The sequence below is a fragment of the Semicossyphus pulcher genome, unplaced genomic scaffold (assembly GCF_022749685.1).
Source record: "Semicossyphus pulcher isolate SPU_LCO1_2020_fin unplaced genomic scaffold, fSemPul1.0.p SCAF_7, whole genome shotgun sequence".
Taxonomy (NCBI): Eukaryota; Metazoa; Chordata; class Actinopteri; order Labriformes; family Labridae; genus Semicossyphus; species Semicossyphus pulcher.
In genome coordinates this window covers 28,713,353-28,732,768 of record NW_027211748.1, presented here as the reverse complement: position 1 = coordinate 28,732,768, position 19,416 = coordinate 28,713,353, and the positions used below count along the sequence as shown (strand labels likewise).

Sequence of the window (19,416 nt, the reverse complement as noted above, 5' to 3'; positions counted from 1 at the left end):
TGGTCAAAGGAAGGAAAACCAGTGAACTGGCGACAGGGTCATGGGGAGCCAAGGCTCAGTGATGCGCGTACAGAAGGCTGGCCTGTGTAGTCCGATCCAACAGAAGAGCTACCGTGGTTTAAACTGCTGAAAGAGTTAAAGCTGGTTCTGATTGGAAAGGTGCCAGAACACACAGAGCATCTCCGTTTGTCGTGTATTGGGCCGCGTAGCCGCACAGAGCAATTGAAGAAGGCGGCCGTTTACATCATGTGGATGGCCGGGTGCGTGTGCGTCTCTGACCTGGGGGCAGACATGGCACCAGGATGCATTATGGGAAGAAGGCGAGCCGGCGGAGGCAGTGTGATGCGTTGGGCAATGTTCTGCTGGGAAACCTTGGGTCCCGCCATTCATGTGGTTGTTACTTTGACACGTACCACCTACCTAAACATTGTTGCAGAACAGGTGCACCCCTTCATGGAAACAGTATCCTCTAATGGCAGTGGCCTCTTTCAGCAGGGTTAGGGTTCAGGAATGGTTTGAGGAACACGACGACGAGTTCAAGGTGTTGACTCGACCTCCAAATTCCCCAGATCTCAATCCAATCGAGCATCTGTGGGATGTGCTGTTCAAACAAGTCCGATCCATGGAGGCCCCACCTCACAACTTACAGGGCTTAAAAGATCTGCTGCTCACATCTTGGTGCCAGATACCTCAGCACACCTTCAGAGGGTCTAGTGGAGTCCATGCGTCGACGTGTCAGGGCTGTTCTGGCAGCAAAGTGGGACCTACACAGTATTAGGCAGGTGGTCATAATGTTTTGGCTGATCTGTGTAAACTGGTCAGATATTTGGTAAACGAGATGTCGCTGTTCCGTGTTGCTTAAATGCACAAGGTCAGTTTCCGCTTCCTAAAGTCATCACTGTGAACGCGATCAGCTACAACATGTGAAATATACGTGTTGAATTTCAACTCATTAACCACCCAAAACTCCCAGACGTATAACCGAGACATGACCTCTGTGTGTAACAGTCTGTGTCTTAAATGTCCTCACTTTTTATGTGGCACCCGTCTTGTAAGAGCAGGTGTTTCTTTGGAGCGAAACTCTCTCGCTCGGCGTTTTCTGGATGACAGTGGCACAAGGTCGTGTGTAATGAGTGTGTTAAACAATTATCTGCCAGATTATTATGCTCTTCACACCGCCTTCTCGCTCCACCTCAATCTCCTTGGTCTGCTGCCGCTCCTCCTTCATCCCTAATGTGCTGTAATAATGTTCATTAATGCGTCACGCCGCCTGACAGACAGTTCGTACTGGAGATGGGGATGATGCTAAATGATCAGTTGGGAAGGCTGGTTAATAAATTGGCTCTGAGACAAAGAGGAGTAGGAAGGTTTCGGCAAATTAGCAACTTAAAGTGAGGTTAAAAAAATCTCTCTTTTGTTAAAATTCAGAGCATTTGTTTTCTCGAAAATGTGACCATCCTTCTTCCTGTGAATTTTCTCACCACGTCTCCCCCAGGGTTTAATAAAGCATCTACAAGTCTGCCTAACAAATCCATACTGCTTTGCATATTTGGATGTCACCGTGTTCATTTTCTTTGATCTCCGGAGACAAATCTTCTTGTATTCATAAAACTCGACGTCGGGGACAATTCTCCAAAGGCTCGGCGACATAATGAAGTTGTTTGGATGCTACAGACGAGCATGCAGGACACCATCCAGCTCTCGGGCCTCGGGTCATGATGGCCATGCTGATGTGCGGCACACTCCATTTGGTAGCGCACAGCGCACCTCAGACCCATTTATCCAGACCATTTAGAAGACTACAGAGATAAAGGTCGAATTTACTTTCACTGCTTGTCACCACCGATGTCTCCAAGTGAGGGAAAGATGTCTTTAACATCTGAAGGGCATTTATTGACGCGCTGAGTCTGAGTAAAGTCTGTGTCAGCTGCTGACAATGTTTTTATAGAACCGGGTCAGTGCAGATTAATGTGTTGAAAAGAAAAGAATCATTCTGATGTCAAGTTTCTTTTGTTTATTTGCCTAATGATATGAATCCTTCACTTCTCTGCATATGACAACTGTGTCATAGACATATTATGGAAGCGAGACTTAAATGATCCACTCTTATTAAGAACATAACAGACAAGCCAAAGCAGTAATTTGATTAAATAAACATTAATATGGAGAGTAACTCAAAAGAATAAGTAAGCAGGAAAAGATCTTTAGTGAACTGAAGCTGTGCTCTTATTGTGAAGTTTTTCTTCTTCCTTTTTGTTGTTTAGTGTGCCACATAATCACACAATTTTTCAGGTCAGTAACTAAATAAATATTTTCAATAAAGCTCATCATACAACTTTTCCATAAATCAGGTCAAATATATAACAAATATTTCACTGTGTACCACTTTTGTACAAAACGTCACGTGTCTGAGCACACCTGAACGCAACATGACTCAGCTCATCCCCCTCAGCGACAGAGACATGTCCGGACTTGTTTACCTCGCCTATTACAGAGACGCAACTTTATTTTTATTGTGCGTTCGTCCATGAACATGCAAGTTAACTATCTCTTGTTGTTTATGTTACACGCTGTTAGCGACGGCTTTTTGCTGCAAGTACATTTTCAGTGTGTTTGATGCAATTTTCAGCCTATATAACTGATGAGAATGTTAGCTAACTGTTAGCTAGTTCTCTTTCAGAGTTGTGAAAGTTGTTCAACTTCTATTTGCAGTTGCTATCTGCTATCAGATACCTGTAGTGGCTCTACTCGAGCTCCCTCAGGATGTCTGAGTTCCTTACCCTGTTTCTCAGACTGAGCCCAGACACCCTGCGGAGGAAACAAATTTTGGCCGCTTGTATCTGCGAAATGATTCTTTCGGTCTCTACCCAAATTTCATCACCACAGGTGAGGGTTAGTAGTTTGACTATTAAATGGAAAGCTTCACCTTACGAGTCAGCTCCCTCATCGGACGGTCTGGTACAACGCCCCCATTACTGCTGAAACTGCACCAACCCGTCCGTCAATTTCATGATCAATTTTACCTCTGAACACCTGAGCCCTCTGCCTGCCTCAAGTGTTCACCAGTCATAATGTGGAAACAAAAGCCCCTTATACACTGCCAGTTCAAGGCGGGATTATTACGTTCTGTCTTCTATGTTAAACGTACGTAGGCATAATGGAGGGGCAAAGTCATTCTGCCTCTAAGCCGGCATCGGAGGTAGTAACAGAGGCGAAAAGGCGTCTGTGCAAACAGCTGGGCTGGCAGGGAGGAACAGTGCTGTGTGTGTATCTGAAGCACGGGCTGTTTGTTTACATCTCGTGCACGTTTTGCTTCCGCAACGCCGGAACGCTATGTTAAAACACACACCGGCGTTGCTTTGTAAGTAAATTGCCAAAGGCTGCATGATGATGGAGCTCCGTTAAGGTGCTGAGGCGAAACCACAGTGTAAAAAGGACTAGAGAAGATGTTTGGTATGTTATTTAGCTTAACCAACTAACCCTTACAATCTAAAAGCATATTGAACATTACATGTGAGCACAACTTGATCTGTGATACATAAATATAAAGTTTCTGACCACCAAGCCAACAGTTACTTCCACCCGCTATGACGATTGAGTCAGCTCAGCAAGTATCAAAATGTTGTCTTACTTTCCGAGTGGTTTTTCCGTCTTTTCCCTGTCAGAAAATTATTTTTCTAATTAATCCGACACCACCACCATGGAGTACACACAGGAAGTTCCTGATCAGCCCTGTACCTTGGACCTTCTTGCCTCAATACCCTATAAATCTGCTTAATTCAAATGCCGTGTCCTTTCTGAGATATTAAAAAGATTAAAATCTTTAAATCTATGAAACAAAAGGCTGACTTACTCACCTGAGGTAGCTGATTTTTGGCTCTGCTTGCCTGTAGACGCATGATCTTCCTCTCAGGTCCCAGACTAATGTTGTAAATGGCCTGTAGGGCGGCTGCAGCTGCCTGGGCCTTGGCCAGCCTCTTACTGTGACCACACCCTTCAAACACCTTCCCCTCCACCCTGACCACCATGACAAAACTCCTCACTGGCCTGCCATGAACTCTCTCTGTCAGGCATATGTACCTGAGTCCTGGTCGCAGCTCGTTGAGCAGCACCACGGGGCTGAGGTGCTCTAACAGTGAGGTGCTAAGCAATCGTCTTTTTGGATTTGTTGAGGAGACCAGGCCCAGTGTGAGTCGGACAAGTCGTCTGTGGTTGTAAATGCTGGAGAAAACTGCCTCTTTTGCTGTGTTGCAGTGCAGGAGGTCACAGTTTTCACGCAGCGATGGCTCGAACTCTTTGAGGAATGCGTCAGCGCTGTCGAGTTTATCTGCTGTAAAATCCGTATGAGTGCTGGTAAAGTTCCCCATTGTGGCGTGAGCCTGGGACGCGTTTGGGAACTGGATGAATGACCGGAGAGCCAGTTCTGCAGCCCTCATCTTTGCCTGCTTTTTGGTTCGTCCTCTTCCTTCAAAGTGGAAACCATTCACTTCCACACCTACAGAAAACTCTGGAGCATGCACTGGGCCCGTCTTTGACATGATCTCATATCGTAGACCGGGTCGTAACTCGTTCAGCTGCACCAGCGCGTTCTTCTGAGCGACGGCCCAGGCTGCTCGTTTACAGGCCAGGTGGCTTTGGTAAAGCAGCCGGTCTTTTCCATCCACTAAAGGCTGCTTCCTTTTCAGAGCTCTTGGTCCGTGTGGTGGAAGAGTTGAGCAAAACGCTGATGGATGATACTTTCGTAGAAGGTCACAGTCCAGCTGGCGTCTATCATCCTGATTCTCTTTCACCTCTAGACTGCTTGAACCTGTTGATAGATAAAAAATGGCAGTTGTTAAATGAATGACAGAGCCATGGCCCTATTTTGACATATTTGGGGTCTAAATTACATATTGGTACCAACGTTTTAAATAGCTCCAGTAGATTGTTCTACGTGATAGACTGTAATTTCTGCAACATAAAATAATTATAACATAATAACATAATAATGCAAGGAGGAGTAAGACTAACTTAAATTGTCCGCCTCCTCAGCTGATGATGCTGCAGCATCCCATCCTCGTGTGGGGCTGATGAGGGTTGATAACATGTTGCTCCGTCCTGAAAAACAACAACGAAAATATTTGAAATCATTGAACTTTTTCTCTACAGCACGACACAACGTTCACAGCTGTGAAATGAGCCTAATTACGCTCACAATGCTGAATCGTTGTACTGAATAGCTTTATATTCTACGACAGAGTATTAGGGCCACATTAAAGAAGGGAAAAAAAGTCCTAATTTTACGAGAAGAAAGTTGTAATATGGGGCCCTTGTTAGGCTCAGTTGGTAGAGCAGGCGCCCCATGTGCAGAGGCTCCAGTCCTCGATGCACTGATCACAGGCTCGACTCTGGGTGTGCCGATCATTTGGTGCATTTCAATCCCCACTCTCACCTCCCCACATTTCCTGTCTCTGTACAGCTCCTTTCTAATCAAGCCAAAAAATGTTCTTTAAAATGAATAACAGCCAGTCGCAAGTATAACTTCACAGTGAGCATCTTGTGAAGTTATGATGATGATTGCATGGAAGCATAGCATTCATGTACCTCGCGAGAACATGCGAGATCTCCAAGCACATTAAACAGCTTTATGTTTCACAAATACGACATACTGGCAGAACATTGTCAAAAGCATCAGGACCCTGAAAAGTGATTCTATTTGAAAATGAGTCGTGATTTTAGTCATTGCTGCTCTTCTGATATTCCCCTTCAAAACATACAGGCTAACCATAACCTAAAAATTATGATGTTTTTCTTTAAAGTGGCCCTAATACTCTGCCGTACTTTTCTCTCACAGCCACTAAAGTAATGAAATTTATGGCGAGGCCAGTAGAGCCACTGGAGTTCCCACTAAATGGCCGGAGTGAAACCCAGCTAGCAGGGAACGTTCCCATAACATCGGCTAACATTACCTACAAGTTCTAATTACCTTTGAAAAGAACTTTTAATCTAATATTCAAAGAACGTTTTAAGGATGTTTATCATTTCAAATAAAGTTCTTGTAACTTTAAAACTAAACTAAGACAAAACGTTTTAACTGCAACATTCTGAAGATATTTTCAGGATGTCAGAACGCCTTTAAAAACACATTCGCTCAATGTGATATAAAAACAAAGGTAGAACAAGCTCACTGCAACATCCTGAGGATCTTTTCTGGATGTTCGTATGGCCTGAACTATCAGAACGTGATTTATAAAATGTTCATGATATGTGATTTGTTAACAAAAGAACATTCTCACTGCAACTTTCTGAAGATGTTTTCAGAGAACGTGCTCCTGCTATTAAAAGGAACATTCTGGCAACCAAATAAAAACATTACAAGAACATCGCACATAACATTCTCAGAACGTTCTTAGAACAAAACATTTCCAGCTGGGAACAAACAGAAAGGTGGCACAGAGGCAGGCGGGATGAATGAAAGGCGTCTGTGATAAGAACTGTTAGTTTTCAGACAGGAATCATTGAAGAGCATAAACTGAGGAAGACGCTCGGTCTTATTAACCCGCTAACACAGTTTGTAACACATGGGAATCTGTGAACATGGAGGAAGTGGGCTTGACGACCTATGCTGCAGCCAGTCAGCACTAGTCCTGTGAACACTGGTTCAAGTGTGACTGTACTGTAAGGGATCTGGGACTAACCAACAATCCTAGTTTGGTGTTAAAATGCATCGACACAACCTACATGGGACTACCAGGATGTTTCCCTCCACCATTGCTGAAGAGGAAACATAAAGCGTGTGGTGAGTACTCGTGTATTAATAAAACTCTTCAAGCATCTTTATGAAACACCTCATTTTTATCATGTAGGCTACTTCTTCCTACAAACTCAACACCTCACTATATCTTCTGCTTATTTTGATTTGGCTTCAGGAAACACCCGCAGCTCCAACCCTGTAATAGATCACCTGCTTATCCCCATTGGCCCGGCGAACCAGTGACCTCATTTATCCCATTTAGATTTATCAGCTGCCCTGCCACCATTAAACAGCTTTTGTGTAGCAGTGCATGTACCCCACAAACAGACGTAAACACAGGAAAATATGGGCAGCAGTGGTTTCATTTTTGATAGCTACTGTTTATAAAATAAAAATGCCATTAAAATGAGAGATTTTAAGCCTCCTCATTAATTATTTTAAGGGCATAATTATCTGTTTGCACCAGTATGTTAGTGACAATTGTTTTAAGCACAGTCTTAGGGTTAGGGTTAGGGTTAGGTACAGGGATAAAAGCTCCCTTCACGGCTATGATCAATTAGGTTTTAGGGGAATAACTTTTGTTCTGAAGCTCCTGAAAATCACAGGGCCCTCAGCCTCTTAGCACAAACTAAGAGTGGTGTTTTGCAATTTCATAATTAAGCGGTATAAAGCTAAGAAATGCATTTAATCAGCTGTGATCTTAAAGAACTGTCAAGCCTATATTGCAATGCTTATAAAATAGTGATGAATCCACCTGACACTGAAAAACTGTGATATTTCTTTTGAAAAACAAACCATATATGTGTTAAATAATTAGCTTTACTTCTGACACAACCGCTATCAGATGACTCATGCATATTTTCTGTATTTGCAGACGTCCTAGAGCGTAATTTCACTCCCCTGTTTGGCCCATTTTTACCCCCGGTAAGTGGTGTTTCTGGAGGGCACTGCAATGCAAACTAAGAGTCATTAGAATAATGGAGAGTGCACACCAAACTATTCTGCGTTAACCTTGCACCTTGCAGTTATATTAGGAGTGTGATGCCATTAAGTGGTGGGTTGATATGAGCGAGCGCTGTGAGATGGGATGTGAATGTAATGATGTGAGTCTGGAGCTTCTGAAGGCGGCGGCAGGTGGAGGTTGGAGATGTTTTAATGACCTGCATCATCACAGCTAATGGGGCCGTTCATTTTAGGATAAAAAAAAGAAAGACAATAACAGTGTTTGTCTCTGTGTTACACCGGCCAAGCCCTCGCACCTTCCCACACTTTCTGTCACTTTCACCTTCATCTCTCTCTCTGTCTCCCCCTCACAAGACACACAAACACATACTCTCTCATTCAAGGAGCAGGTCGTTAACTCACACCCATTTGTGAATTGCAGGATCAGACTTTACACTTGATTTAAGTCGGAATAAGCAGGTTGCTACATGACAAATTTTCAGCTTAATCTACCTGTAATATTCCTCACAAGCAAAATGGGTTTGTCCAGCAATTTATAGATGAAACTGTTTCCTAACGCAGGTGGTATAAAATATTGAGTGAGCAATGCTCTGCAAATTTTGTACTTTGATTGCCTTCATATAGATTATTAGTTTGCCTTTTTTGGGTGACAAACCAAGACTCAAATCATAGAGCAAGACACAGGAAGCAGAAATAAAAGGCATGTAATGAAATGATGAGAGCAAATATATTTATTAACTGAATATCAGAACAATAGACTAAGAAGTCACCCATTGGTTTGTTGAGTTCCATTTTGAGGCCTTAGTTTTGGCATTTTGGCCATCACAAGCTTTTTTTTTTTGAGTCAGAAGTGACCATATTTGGTCAAGAGGAAGAATACATATTGCTTTGTTGTAGCAACATGTCAATCAGAGCCACGCCCTAAAGCACACTCTGCTTTATTGTCTGTTTTTCTATAAATGGGACATCATTTACAAAATACACATCATGCTGCATCAGTGCTGGGCAACTTTTTCAAGCAGCTCGTCACGTTACCGCGTTACCTTCTGAGAAAAGGAACGCGTTACATTACTTTTGCATTGCCAAAGATGTGTGACTTTTTACACGTGTGTGTTATATTGTCAGGACGGCGTGTAGCCTAATGTACGTCTACCTTTGAATGTATCGACTCTACCGTCATCGCATAGCCTCGTTTACAGCCCATAATCTGTAACAGGAATGACAGACGCAGTATAACCTTTACAGCTCTTTATGATGAACAGTCTGACAGTGAACTGGGCAGAGGCATACAGTATTAAGCACAGCTGTTTCCATGACAACAATACAACAAGGGCTCTTAGTCCCACCAGTGTTGTGGAGCTGTGTTTAGCTGCAGATGCTTCTTCACGTTTGAAGTCGAGCTCTTCACAGCTGACGAGCACTTCTCCTCCAGACACAGCTTACATTTCACCGTCATGTTGTTCTCGTCCCTTTCACCCAAACATTCAGAATCATGTGAATATTTCCACAAAGTAAACGCTGTCCTCTCTTACAGCTCGCTAGCTGAGTTAGCTAGCTACACATGCGCACTGACAGAGCTGTGTTTACCTTCTGCTGGTGCGCAGCTACCTGCCAAGAATGAGGAGAGAAACAGAAACAGAGCTTCAGGGAGTTTCTGTTTTTGTAGCGACAAATGGAAAAGAGACATACGGCAATTTATTTTTCATGACTTATTACTTTTTTTGCCTTCATTTTAGAGAGAGCACAGTGGATAGTGGTGGAAATAGGGGAAGAGAGAGTGGGGATGACACATGAGTTGAACCCTGGGCCGCTGCATCGAGGACTATAGCCTCTCTATATGGTCCCCGATTTAACCGCTGAGGTAAACCAGCAGATTACTATTTATGAAAAAGTAACTCAATAACAGATTACTTGAATTGCAGAACTAAGGCGCTACGGTACTCGTTACAACAAAGTAGTAATCAGAATACTCTAACAGACTACTTTGCAACACGTTAGCCCCAACACTGTGCTGTATTGACTTAAACAGCTGAGGGAAGAAACTCATAAGGAAAACGTTAACTGTGGAAATACATCAAGTGTGAAGTAGGCTCATTTACTCATTGACTTCTATTTAATTCAACTTCTTTTTAACCAGTGGTGTCGCCCCCTGCTGGCCATTAGAAAGAATGCAGCTATTTTAGACACTTCCGTTAGCTTCACCTTTAAATGCGAGATGCTATGTCCACTTCTTATATACAGTTTATGATAAGAACACGTAAAGTTATATAACCGTGATTTTCATACACTACCCAATCGAATAAACTGTAAGTATTTTATAAAATGCAGAGAATCATTCCCGACCTCACAGAACAGTCACTTGGAACCAGAAGACTACAATTCACCAGACAAGAGAAACTACAGACAACAGAGCGGAGCAGAAATTAGAACAGAAAGCTTTCATGGGTTCATATTCCACTGTGCGTGTTTATTAAACCTTAGAAGCAACGCTTCTCTATATCCAGCCACTGTTAATGAACCTTATTTAATAGAATAATGAAATTAGGCATGGCAGGGGGGAAGCGAGAAGCAACCGCTCGCTGTCCAGTGTGTGTGTGTGTGTGTGTGTGTGTGGCCTGACAGCTGTGGATAATCTCATTTGCTAAGCGTAATTAATGGCAAGCGGTTTCATTTACGTGTAATGTGGACTGCCTTTCCTCAAGGACAAAGAAATATATTCTCTGTAAACTGTCTTAGTATAAGCAGTGATATTTGTAATAGAAGATGTTTTAATTGTTTTCTTATTTAATAAGATTTCCTTAAACTTTCTAACTTATTACATTTCTGGGGTTTAATAAGTTGCAACACAACAATTCCAATTCCAATTTTTTGAGGTCACTTTTACACGTGTACTGCAACCCTGAACTTCTCCAAACATTACCCAGAGGAGCTGCATGGGAAATCTCTAATGTCCGATTCAGATTAACAGGACATTAGCGCTCTGTTTAATGTCTGAACGAGCCAAAAGGTGAACAGGGCAGGTCATTTTCTGGAGAGTGTATAACGTGTGACTGGACGTGAGCATTTTCTTGAACTGTGGGAGGAACCTGGAGTACACGGAGGGAACCCACGCAAGCACGGGGAGAACATGCAAACTCCACACAGAAAGGGCGCTTTGTCTGAACTGGGATTCAAACTAGGAACCTTTTAGCTCTGAGGTGACAGTGCAAACCACTGATAGCTATAACCACTGCACCACCGTGCAGCCCACATGTGAAACAGTTTGTTACCAACCAGTCTTGTGTGATTGTTTGATCCAACGTTCAATGGATCATAAAGCATCTTTCCTCATCTGATTTGCTTTCACACCATCAAGTGGCCTTTAGCTGTTTGGTGCACACCAGAATTCAACCGACCCCTTTCCCCACAAAATAGTGATATGAATCAGGATGGAGTTGTGTTTGTTGGCCGCTTGCCTTTGAGTGCTCAACAGCTGTGATGGCTGAGTGGTTAAGATGTGGACTCGGAATTCAAAGGGGTCTCCCTATGCAGGTTCATACCCTACTCACAGTGAAAAGTGTTCACAGCTTCATAAAACTGTTTCTATGTGAAAGTCAAGTCACTGCTGTGGGAGCTGTCTGGCTTTGAACTTGGTATCCATTGACTGAGTCATGTGCTCATTCAAAACCTGTTGCTGCTCCTCTTAAGGACAACTTTTGTAACCTTTAGAAACATTAAAGTAAACTTTAACTATGGTGCTCAATGGGGGAATCTATCATACCAAAGATCCCAAATGCTTTTTCAATGATATAAATGAATGATATGAATTACTGAAGATGATGGTACAGCTGTGATGGCCGAGTGGTTAAGGCGTTGGACTTGAAATCCAATGGGGTCTCCCCGCGCAGGTTCAAACCCTGCTCACAGCGATAAGTGCTCACATTGTATTTGACTTTATTTCAGACAATGACAATATTCCCTGCTCCACAGGATAAGTCAAGTTACTGCTTTGGGAGCTGTCTGGCTTTGAACTTAGTAGCCTATGAGCGATTCTCATGCTTGTTCAAACCCTCCTCTCCTGGTTATAGTTCTTTGCTGCTTCTCTTTTGGACCACTTTTGGAACATTTAGAAACCAAGAAAAAAACATCCTGATGTGGACCAATTTCCTCAGTAATGAATATGGGGTAGCTTATGGTCCAGCTGTGATGGCCGAGTGTTCAAGGCGTTGGACTTGAAATCCAATGGGGTCTCCCCGCGCAGGTTCAAACCCTGCTCACAGCGATAAGTGGTCATCGCTTTCTTTAGCTTTGTTTCTCACAATGAAGGTATTCCATGGTCTATAGGATAAATCAAGTTTCCGCTGTTGGAGCTGTTTGTCGTTGAACTTGGTATCCAATGAGTGATGAGCGAGTCCTGTGCTCATTCAAACCCTCCTCTCATAATCGTTGCTGCTTCTCTTTTGGACAACTTTTGGAACCCTATGTTGCTCTATGGGGAAATCTATCATACCAAGGATCCCAAATGCTTTTTCAATGTGGACCCCGTCATCACAATGGATGATATGAATTACTGAAGTGATGTAGCTGCTTGGTGGAGGTGATGGTCCATCTGTGATGGCCGAGTGGTGAAGGCGTTGGACTCGAAATCCAATGGGGTTTCCCCACGCAGGTTCAAACCCTGCTCACAGCGATAAGTGTTCACGTTGTATTTCACTTTGTTTCAGACAATGAAGAAATTCCCTGCTTTACAGGATAAGTCAAGTTACTGCTGTGGGAGCTGTGGGAGCTGTCTGGCATTGAACTTAGTAGCCTATGAGTGATTCTCATGCTTGTTTAAACCCTTCTCTCACGGTTATAGTTGTTTGCTGCTTCTCTTTTGGACAACTTTTGGAACATTTAGAAACCAAAAAAACCCACCCCCAAATGCTTTTTCAAAGCAAAAACATCCTGTGGACCAATTTCCTCAGTAATGAATGCTATGAATTACAGAAGAGATGTAGTTGCTTGGTGGAGCAGCAGTTGCAGCTGTGATGGCTGAGTGGTTAAGGCGTTGGACTCGAAATCCAATGGGGTCTCCCCGCGCAGGTTCAAACCCTGCTCACAGCGTGAAGTCTTCCTGGCTGAATAAAACTGTATTTCTGACAATAGAGATATTCCCTGCTCTATGTGAAAGTGTATTTGCTGCTGTGGGAGCTGTTTGGCATTGAGCTTGATATCCAATCCTGTGCTCATTCAAACCCCCCCTCTCATAATTGTTGCTGCTTCTCTTTTGGACAACTTTTGGAACCCTATGTTGCTCAATGGGGAAATCTATCATACCAAGGATCCCAAATGCTTTTTCAATGTGGACCCCGTCATCACAATGAATGATATGAATTACTGAAGTGATGTAGCTGCTTGGTGGAGCAGATGGTCGATTCAATGGTCCAGCTGTGATGGCCGAGTGGTTAAGGCGTTGGACTTGAAATCCAATGGGGTCTCCCCGCGCAGGTTCAAACCCTGCTCACAGCGATAAGTGTTCATAGCTTCCTTTAGCTTCGTTTCTCACAATGAAGGTATTCAATGGTCTATACAATAAATCAAGTTGCCGCTGTTGGAGCTGTTTGTCGTTGAACTTGGTATCCAATGAGTGATTCTCATGCTTGTTGCTCCTTTGTAGGACAGCTTTTGTAACCTTTAAAAACCAAAGAGCAAACTTTAACCATGATGTTGCCCTATGGGGAAATCTATCGTAAAGAACAGCCCCAAATGCTTTTTCAAAGCAAAAACATCCCGATGTGGACCAATTTCCTGAATGCTATGAATTACAGAAGAGATGTAGTTGCTTGGTGGAGCAGCAGTTGCAGCTGTGATGGCCGAGAGGTTAAGGCGTTGGACTCGAAATCCAATGGGGTCTCCCCGCGCAGGTTCAAACCCTGCTCACAGCGATAAGCTTTCATAGCTTCCTTTAACTTTGTTTCTGACAATGCAGGTATTCTAGGTCAATTGCAGGGGTGGGCAACCCTGCTCCTGGAGGGCTACCTTCCTGCATGTTTCAAGTTTCTCCGCACTCTAACATACCTGATCTGAATGTTTCGCTTGTTACCAATCCCCTGAGACGCTTCAGTTGGTTGATAACGAGCAGACCATCCCCGTTCTATACGATAAATCAAGTTGCCGCTGTTGGAGCTGTTTGTTGTTGAACTTGGTATCCAATGAATGATTCTCCCGCTTGTTCAAACCCTCCTCTCATGGCTCTCTTTCTTTCTCATGGTTTTTTGCTGCTCCTTTGTAGGACAGCTTTTGTAACCTTTAAAAACCAAAGAGCAAACTTTAACCATGATGTTGCCCTATGGGGAAATCTATCGTAAAGAACAGCCCCAAATGCTTTTTCAAAGCAAAAGCATCCAAATATGGACCCCGTCATCACAATGAATGATATGAATTACTGAAGTGATGTAGCTGCTTGATGGAGTTGATGGTACAGCTGTGATGGCCGAGTGGTTAAGGCGTTGGACTTGAAATCCAATGGGGTCTCCCCGCGCAGGTTCAAACCCTGCTCACAGCGAACAGTCTTCCCAGCTGAATAAAACTGTGTTTCTGACAATGGAGATATTCCCTGCTCTATGTGAAAGTCAAGTTGCAGCTGATGGAGCTGTTTGGCATTAAACTTGATATCCAATCCTGTGCTCATTCAAACCCTCCTCTCATAATTGTGCTGCTTCTCTTTTGGACAACTTTTGTAACCCTATGTTGCTCAATGGGGAACTCTATCATACCAAGGATCCCAAATGCTTTTTCAATGTGGACCTCGTCATCAAAAAGAATGATATGAATTACTGAAGTGATGTAGCTGCTTGGGGAAGCTGATGATCCAGCTGTGATGGCCAAGTGGTTAAGGCGTTGGACTTGAAATCCAATGGGGTCTCCCCGCGCAGGTTCAAACCCTGCTCACAGCGAACAGTCTTCCCAGCTGAATAAAACTGTGTTTCTGACAATGGAGATATTCCCTGCTCTATGTGAAAGTCAATTTGCTGCTATGGGAGCTGTCTGGCTTTGAACTTGGTATCCAATGAGTGAGTCCTTTGCTCATATAAACCCTCCTCTCATAATCGTTGCTGCTTCTCTTTTGGACAACTTTTGGAACCCTATGTTGCTCTATGGGGAAATCTATCATACCAAGGATCCCAAATGCTTTTTCAATGTGGACCCCGTCATCACAAAGAATGATATGAATTACTGAAGAGATGTAGCTGCTTGGTGGAGCTGATGGTCCAGCTGTGATGGCCGAGTGGTTAAGGCGTTGGACTCGAAATCCAATGGGGTCTCCCCGCGCAGGTTCAAACCCTGCTCACAGCGATAAGTGTTCACGTTGCATATAACTTTGTTTCAGACAATGAAGATATTCCCTGCTTTACAGGACAAGTCAAGTTACTGCTGTGGGAGCTGTGGGAGCTGTCTGGCTATGAACTTAGTAGCCTATGAGCGATTCCTGTGCTTGTTCAAACCCTCCTCTCATGGTTATAGTTGTTTGCTGCTTCCCTTTTGGACCACTTTTGGAACATTTAGAAACCAAGAAAAAAACAGCCCCAAATGTTTTTTCAAAGCAAAAACATCCCGATGTGGACCCTTTCCTCAGTTATGAATGATATGAATTACTGAAGTGACGAAGCTGCTTGGTGGAGCAGCAGTCGCAGCTGTGATGGCCAAGTGGTTAAGGCGTTGGACTTGAAACCCAATGGGGTCTCCCCACGCAGGTTCAAACCCTGCTCACAGCGAAAAGTCTTCCCAGCTTCATAAAACTGTGTTTCTGACAATGGAGATATTCCCTGCTCTATGTGAAAGTCAATTTGCTGCTGTGGGAGCTGTCTGGCTTTGAACTTGGTATCCAATGACCGAGTCCTGTGCTCATTCAAACCCTCCTCTCATAATCGTTGCTGCTTCTCTTTTGGACAACTTTTGGAACCCTATGTTGCTCAATGGGGAAATCTATCATACCAAAGATCCCAAATGCTTTTTCAATGTGGACCCCGTCATCACAATGAATGATATGAATTACTGAAGTGATGTAGCTGCTTGATGGGGTTGATGGTACAGCTGTGATGGCCGAGTGGTTAAGGCGTTGGACTTGAAATCCAATGGGGTCTCCCTGCGCAGGTTCGAACCCTGCTCACAGCGATAAGTGTTCATAGCTTCCTTTAGCTTTGTTTCTGACAATGGAGATATTCCCAGCTCTATGTGAAAGTCAAGTAGCTTTTGCAACCTTCAGAAACATTAAAGCAAACTTTAACTATGTTGCTCAATGGGAAATATATCATACCAAAGATCCCAAATACTTTGGTATGATTGGTGATGAGGTGGAACTCATCATACAGTTGTCATGGCTGAGTGGTTAAGGTGTTTGGCTCGAAATGCAATGGGATCTGCCCGCCCAGTTTCAAACCCTGCTCACAGTGATAAGTGTTCATGGTGTATTTAACTTTGTTTCAGACTAGGGAGCTGTGAGAGCTTTCTGGCTTTGGTCTGTGCTTGTTTGAACCCTCCTGTCATGGTTATAGTTGTTTGCTGCTTCTCTTTTGGACAGCTTTTGGAACCTTTAAAAACCAAAGAGCAAACTTTAGTGGTCAAAGTGTCGGACTCTAAATCTAATGGGGTCTCCCCATGCAGATTCAAACCCTGCTCACAGCGGTTAGTATTCACATTACATAAAGATTTGTTTCTGACAATGAAAAAATTCCACACTATACAACTTGTTAGTTGCTGCTGTGGGAGCTGTGTGGCTTGGAACTTGGTATCCTCTCATGGTTCTTCTTTCTCAGAGTTGTTTGCTCTTCTCGTTTGAACAGCTTTAGTAACCTTTAAAAACCAAGATGCAAACTTTGTCCAGGTTCAAACCCTGCTCACAGCGAGAAAAATAACTCTAACCTTGACATTACAGACAAGGAATAACATCTGATTTCTTGTAGTTATAAATCCAACCTGAGATCTTACAACTCTGACAGCTCTGTGACTTTAAAATTACAATATAGGTGTAAGCTCAGACCCTCCCCCCACCTCCTTCTTCAATTACATCTCAAAATGACAAGCAGTGTCAACAGGTTACAATTCCTCTTTTCAAGAAGACGGATTATTTCCCAACCCCACTTAAAACCTAAAGTTCTCTCTTGTCCTGCTTATCTGTCATGTTTGAGAAAATAAACTGATGAAACCACACGCAGCGCTTTGATCAACCCTCTGTAGGTGCGTGGGCTGTTGAGAGAACAAACCGCCGACAGCACGCTCAAGTGAGCTCAGGAAGACGTAACCATTTGCAAATAATGCATAATGTTGACACAAATATGTACACAAACACATGCCATTACACCCACACATACACCCACAAGTGTACTGAACTCGTAGTAACAAAAACTGTGATTCACAGCAAACTCAACTCAAACAACTACTTGCACTTAAGACTTTAGTAAATACACATTAAACCCGATGCCAATGTTTGAGGTCAATTAAGGGAGTAGCTTATTCTTAATTAAGCTAGGTTAAGAAGAAACTATTTCACCTTAAATCTCATGCTTACAAATCATTTTAAAGTCCTTACATGTCCTTTTTGTCACACAGCATGTCTCTGATTTTGAATGCATTTGTGTCACACCCCTTATGCTGTGTCTGTCTAATGTAATTGTTGTTTGTGGTTTTACTGCAGATCTGTATCATAATTTTCTTCCCTGTGCAGTGAGAACAGAGATTTTCTAACGCTAAATTTAGTTCAGTGCAGAAACTCATCCCATCACACTCACCCAACAAAGCCAACCAAAGCTCGACGCCTGCTTTCAAATCAACAGACTGATGATCATTATTTGGAAATGAGATGAAATTATAGCCTGAAACATATGGTAATGTTCAATGAAATGGCAATAAGAGATAATAACAATGACAGCGATAATCTACGGCAGCCTGTTGGCTGCTGACAATGGCCTCGTTTCAACCTTTAATGCCCTCGCCTGCCGCTTTACTGTCACTTTATCAGTTTGTAAGATTAGGTTGCATTTGTCTATAATTCATTGTTCTGTTTCTTTTTTAATTTCAATTAGGCAATACAATTCTAGGTGAAACTATTTGAGCATTTAAATTTGATCTAACATCCATCCATTATCTTAACTTATTGGCGTAAATAAAATGGTGTCCTTCCTGTTATCAGGCTGCAGAGTTACAGATTATGGACCGTAAACGAGGCTCAGCAATGACGGTAGAGTCGACACATTCAAAGGTAGACGTACAGCAGGCTACACGCCGTCCTGACAATATAACACACGTGTAACGAGTCGCAAAGGGGGTTTGAGTTTTGGTAAAGCAAAAGTAATGTAACACGTTAAAACGTAACGTTACCCAACACTGTTCATGACCTGGGATAAGAACACATTGGTAAAAGCAACAACAAAAGCATGTAACAAGTAGTAGAAGACATGCTGGCTGTTGTAAATAGAGCATGTAAAAATAAGGCCAACTAAATTCATAAATACATTCTCTCAACTCGAGCCCAACAGTTTTTCTATTGATAGTGTCATGAGTCATTCTAGTTTAGTTATGTTGTTGATTTGTATTTTGGTGTTTTGATTTTATTTCCTTTTTGTCACTTTGTCTCTTGTTGTCATGAGTTCTTATTGTTTAGTTTGTATATTGTGTTCCTGTCTTGGTTTAGTTGTGCATTTCATTTAGATAATTTCCTCTTTTACTTTGTAGTCCTGTCAGTCCTGAGTTTGGTTCCTAGTGTTTCCTGTTTTATTTTGTAGTTCTTGCCCCTTGTATGTCATGTCTTGTTTTACTTCCTTCCTTTGTTCTGTTTCCCGCCTTTTAGATTGTGTGCCCTGCCCTCACTGTGTTCACCTGTGTTAATTAGTCTCACCTGTCCCTGATTACCCTGTGTGTATTTAGTCTCTGTGTTCCTACCCTTCTGTGCCAGTTCATTTTAGTCTACGTCCGCGACCTGTACTTTGTTCCTTGTGTTTCTACCCTGGATATTCTTCGTGCTTCCCCTGACTCCTCGTGTTCCCTTGGATTACCTGTTCCCTGGTTTTGTTGTAAGTTTTTTGCTCTGCCTTTTGATTTTCCTTTCTTGTCTTTTGTTGGACTTTAGATTTTGTTTTTGCATTTTTTGCCTTTTGTTTATTAAATCATTTCTAAGTCTGCATCTGGGTCCTCAACCTTCTTGTTTAAAATCCAAACTGTGACAAATATCCTCCAAAGTATGTAAATCTCTAAAGGCGCAGTCATTCTAATAGAATCCACTTCTGGTGAAATGCAGAAATGTTTCCTCACATTGTTTTTACACAGCTCCGGCTCAGTTAACAAGAACAAACAGGTGGAGGTTCAGGCTAGTTCACAGGACAGGAGATGGATATTTGTTCCCTCAGTGAGTTAGACAGCTCTTCTCCTCCAGCTTGGTACTGTTGCACTAGAACACTCACAGTAAACCTTCGGGATTTTTCAAGAGACTTGGTCACAGACAACCACAGAGAGCATTAGGTAAAGTAGCATGGCTGCCACAGTGTTGTCAGACACTTATAACGATCTGAGACTGTCAGGAGCAAAAACAAAGTTATCCTTTAAAGTCTAAAGTCAGGGAGAGAGTCTCTCGTGTAGTGCACATCACAGATTGCAGGAAAGACGGTAACATGGCCGCCTGTAGCCTAACTGGAAAAGTGCACGGATATGTTTCTGTGTTTATTTTAGGTGTATTTAAATTTGCAGTCATGCTGCATCTAAATATG

At 42.8% G+C, this 19,416-nt stretch overlaps 1 protein-coding gene and 11 non-coding genes across 12 annotated transcripts in view; 11 read left to right on the top strand and 1 right to left on the bottom strand.

Moving 5' to 3' along the window:
* LOC138611610 (double-stranded RNA-specific editase B2-like) overlaps window positions 1-19,416 on the bottom strand; it is a 35,736-nt gene that overhangs the window by 10,202 nt on the left and 6,118 nt on the right. The window contains exons 2-3 of the mRNA XM_069684789.1: window positions 5,011-5,097; window positions 3,858-4,807 (exon numbers count right to left, since the gene is read on the bottom strand). Of these exons, the coding sequence (XP_069540890.1) occupies window positions 3,858-4,807; window positions 5,011-5,097 (1,037 nt within the window). The remainder of the gene's footprint in view (window positions 1-3,857; window positions 4,808-5,010; window positions 5,098-19,416) is intronic.
* Window positions 11,523-11,604, top strand: trnas-uga (transfer RNA serine (anticodon UGA)). Its single transcript has one exon. It is a non-coding gene; the product is annotated as a tRNA-Ser (tRNA).
* trnas-uga (transfer RNA serine (anticodon UGA)) lies at window positions 11,876-11,957 on the top strand. The gene has a single exon. It is a non-coding gene; the product is annotated as a tRNA-Ser (tRNA).
* trnas-cga (transfer RNA serine (anticodon CGA)) lies at window positions 12,284-12,365 on the top strand. The gene has a single exon. It is a non-coding gene; the product is annotated as a tRNA-Ser (tRNA).
* On the top strand, window positions 12,700-12,781 carry trnas-cga (transfer RNA serine (anticodon CGA)). Its single transcript has one exon. It is a non-coding gene; the product is annotated as a tRNA-Ser (tRNA).
* On the top strand, window positions 13,105-13,186 carry trnas-uga (transfer RNA serine (anticodon UGA)). The gene has a single exon. It is a non-coding gene; the product is annotated as a tRNA-Ser (tRNA).
* On the top strand, window positions 13,521-13,602 carry trnas-cga (transfer RNA serine (anticodon CGA)). Its single transcript has one exon. It is a non-coding gene; the product is annotated as a tRNA-Ser (tRNA).
* On the top strand, window positions 14,141-14,222 carry trnas-uga (transfer RNA serine (anticodon UGA)). Its single transcript has one exon. It is a non-coding gene; the product is annotated as a tRNA-Ser (tRNA).
* trnas-uga (transfer RNA serine (anticodon UGA)) lies at window positions 14,532-14,613 on the top strand. Its single transcript has one exon. It is a non-coding gene; the product is annotated as a tRNA-Ser (tRNA).
* trnas-cga (transfer RNA serine (anticodon CGA)) lies at window positions 14,932-15,013 on the top strand. Its single transcript has one exon. It is a non-coding gene; the product is annotated as a tRNA-Ser (tRNA).
* trnas-uga (transfer RNA serine (anticodon UGA)) lies at window positions 15,351-15,432 on the top strand. The gene has a single exon. It is a non-coding gene; the product is annotated as a tRNA-Ser (tRNA).
* trnas-uga (transfer RNA serine (anticodon UGA)) lies at window positions 15,751-15,832 on the top strand. The gene has a single exon. It is a non-coding gene; the product is annotated as a tRNA-Ser (tRNA).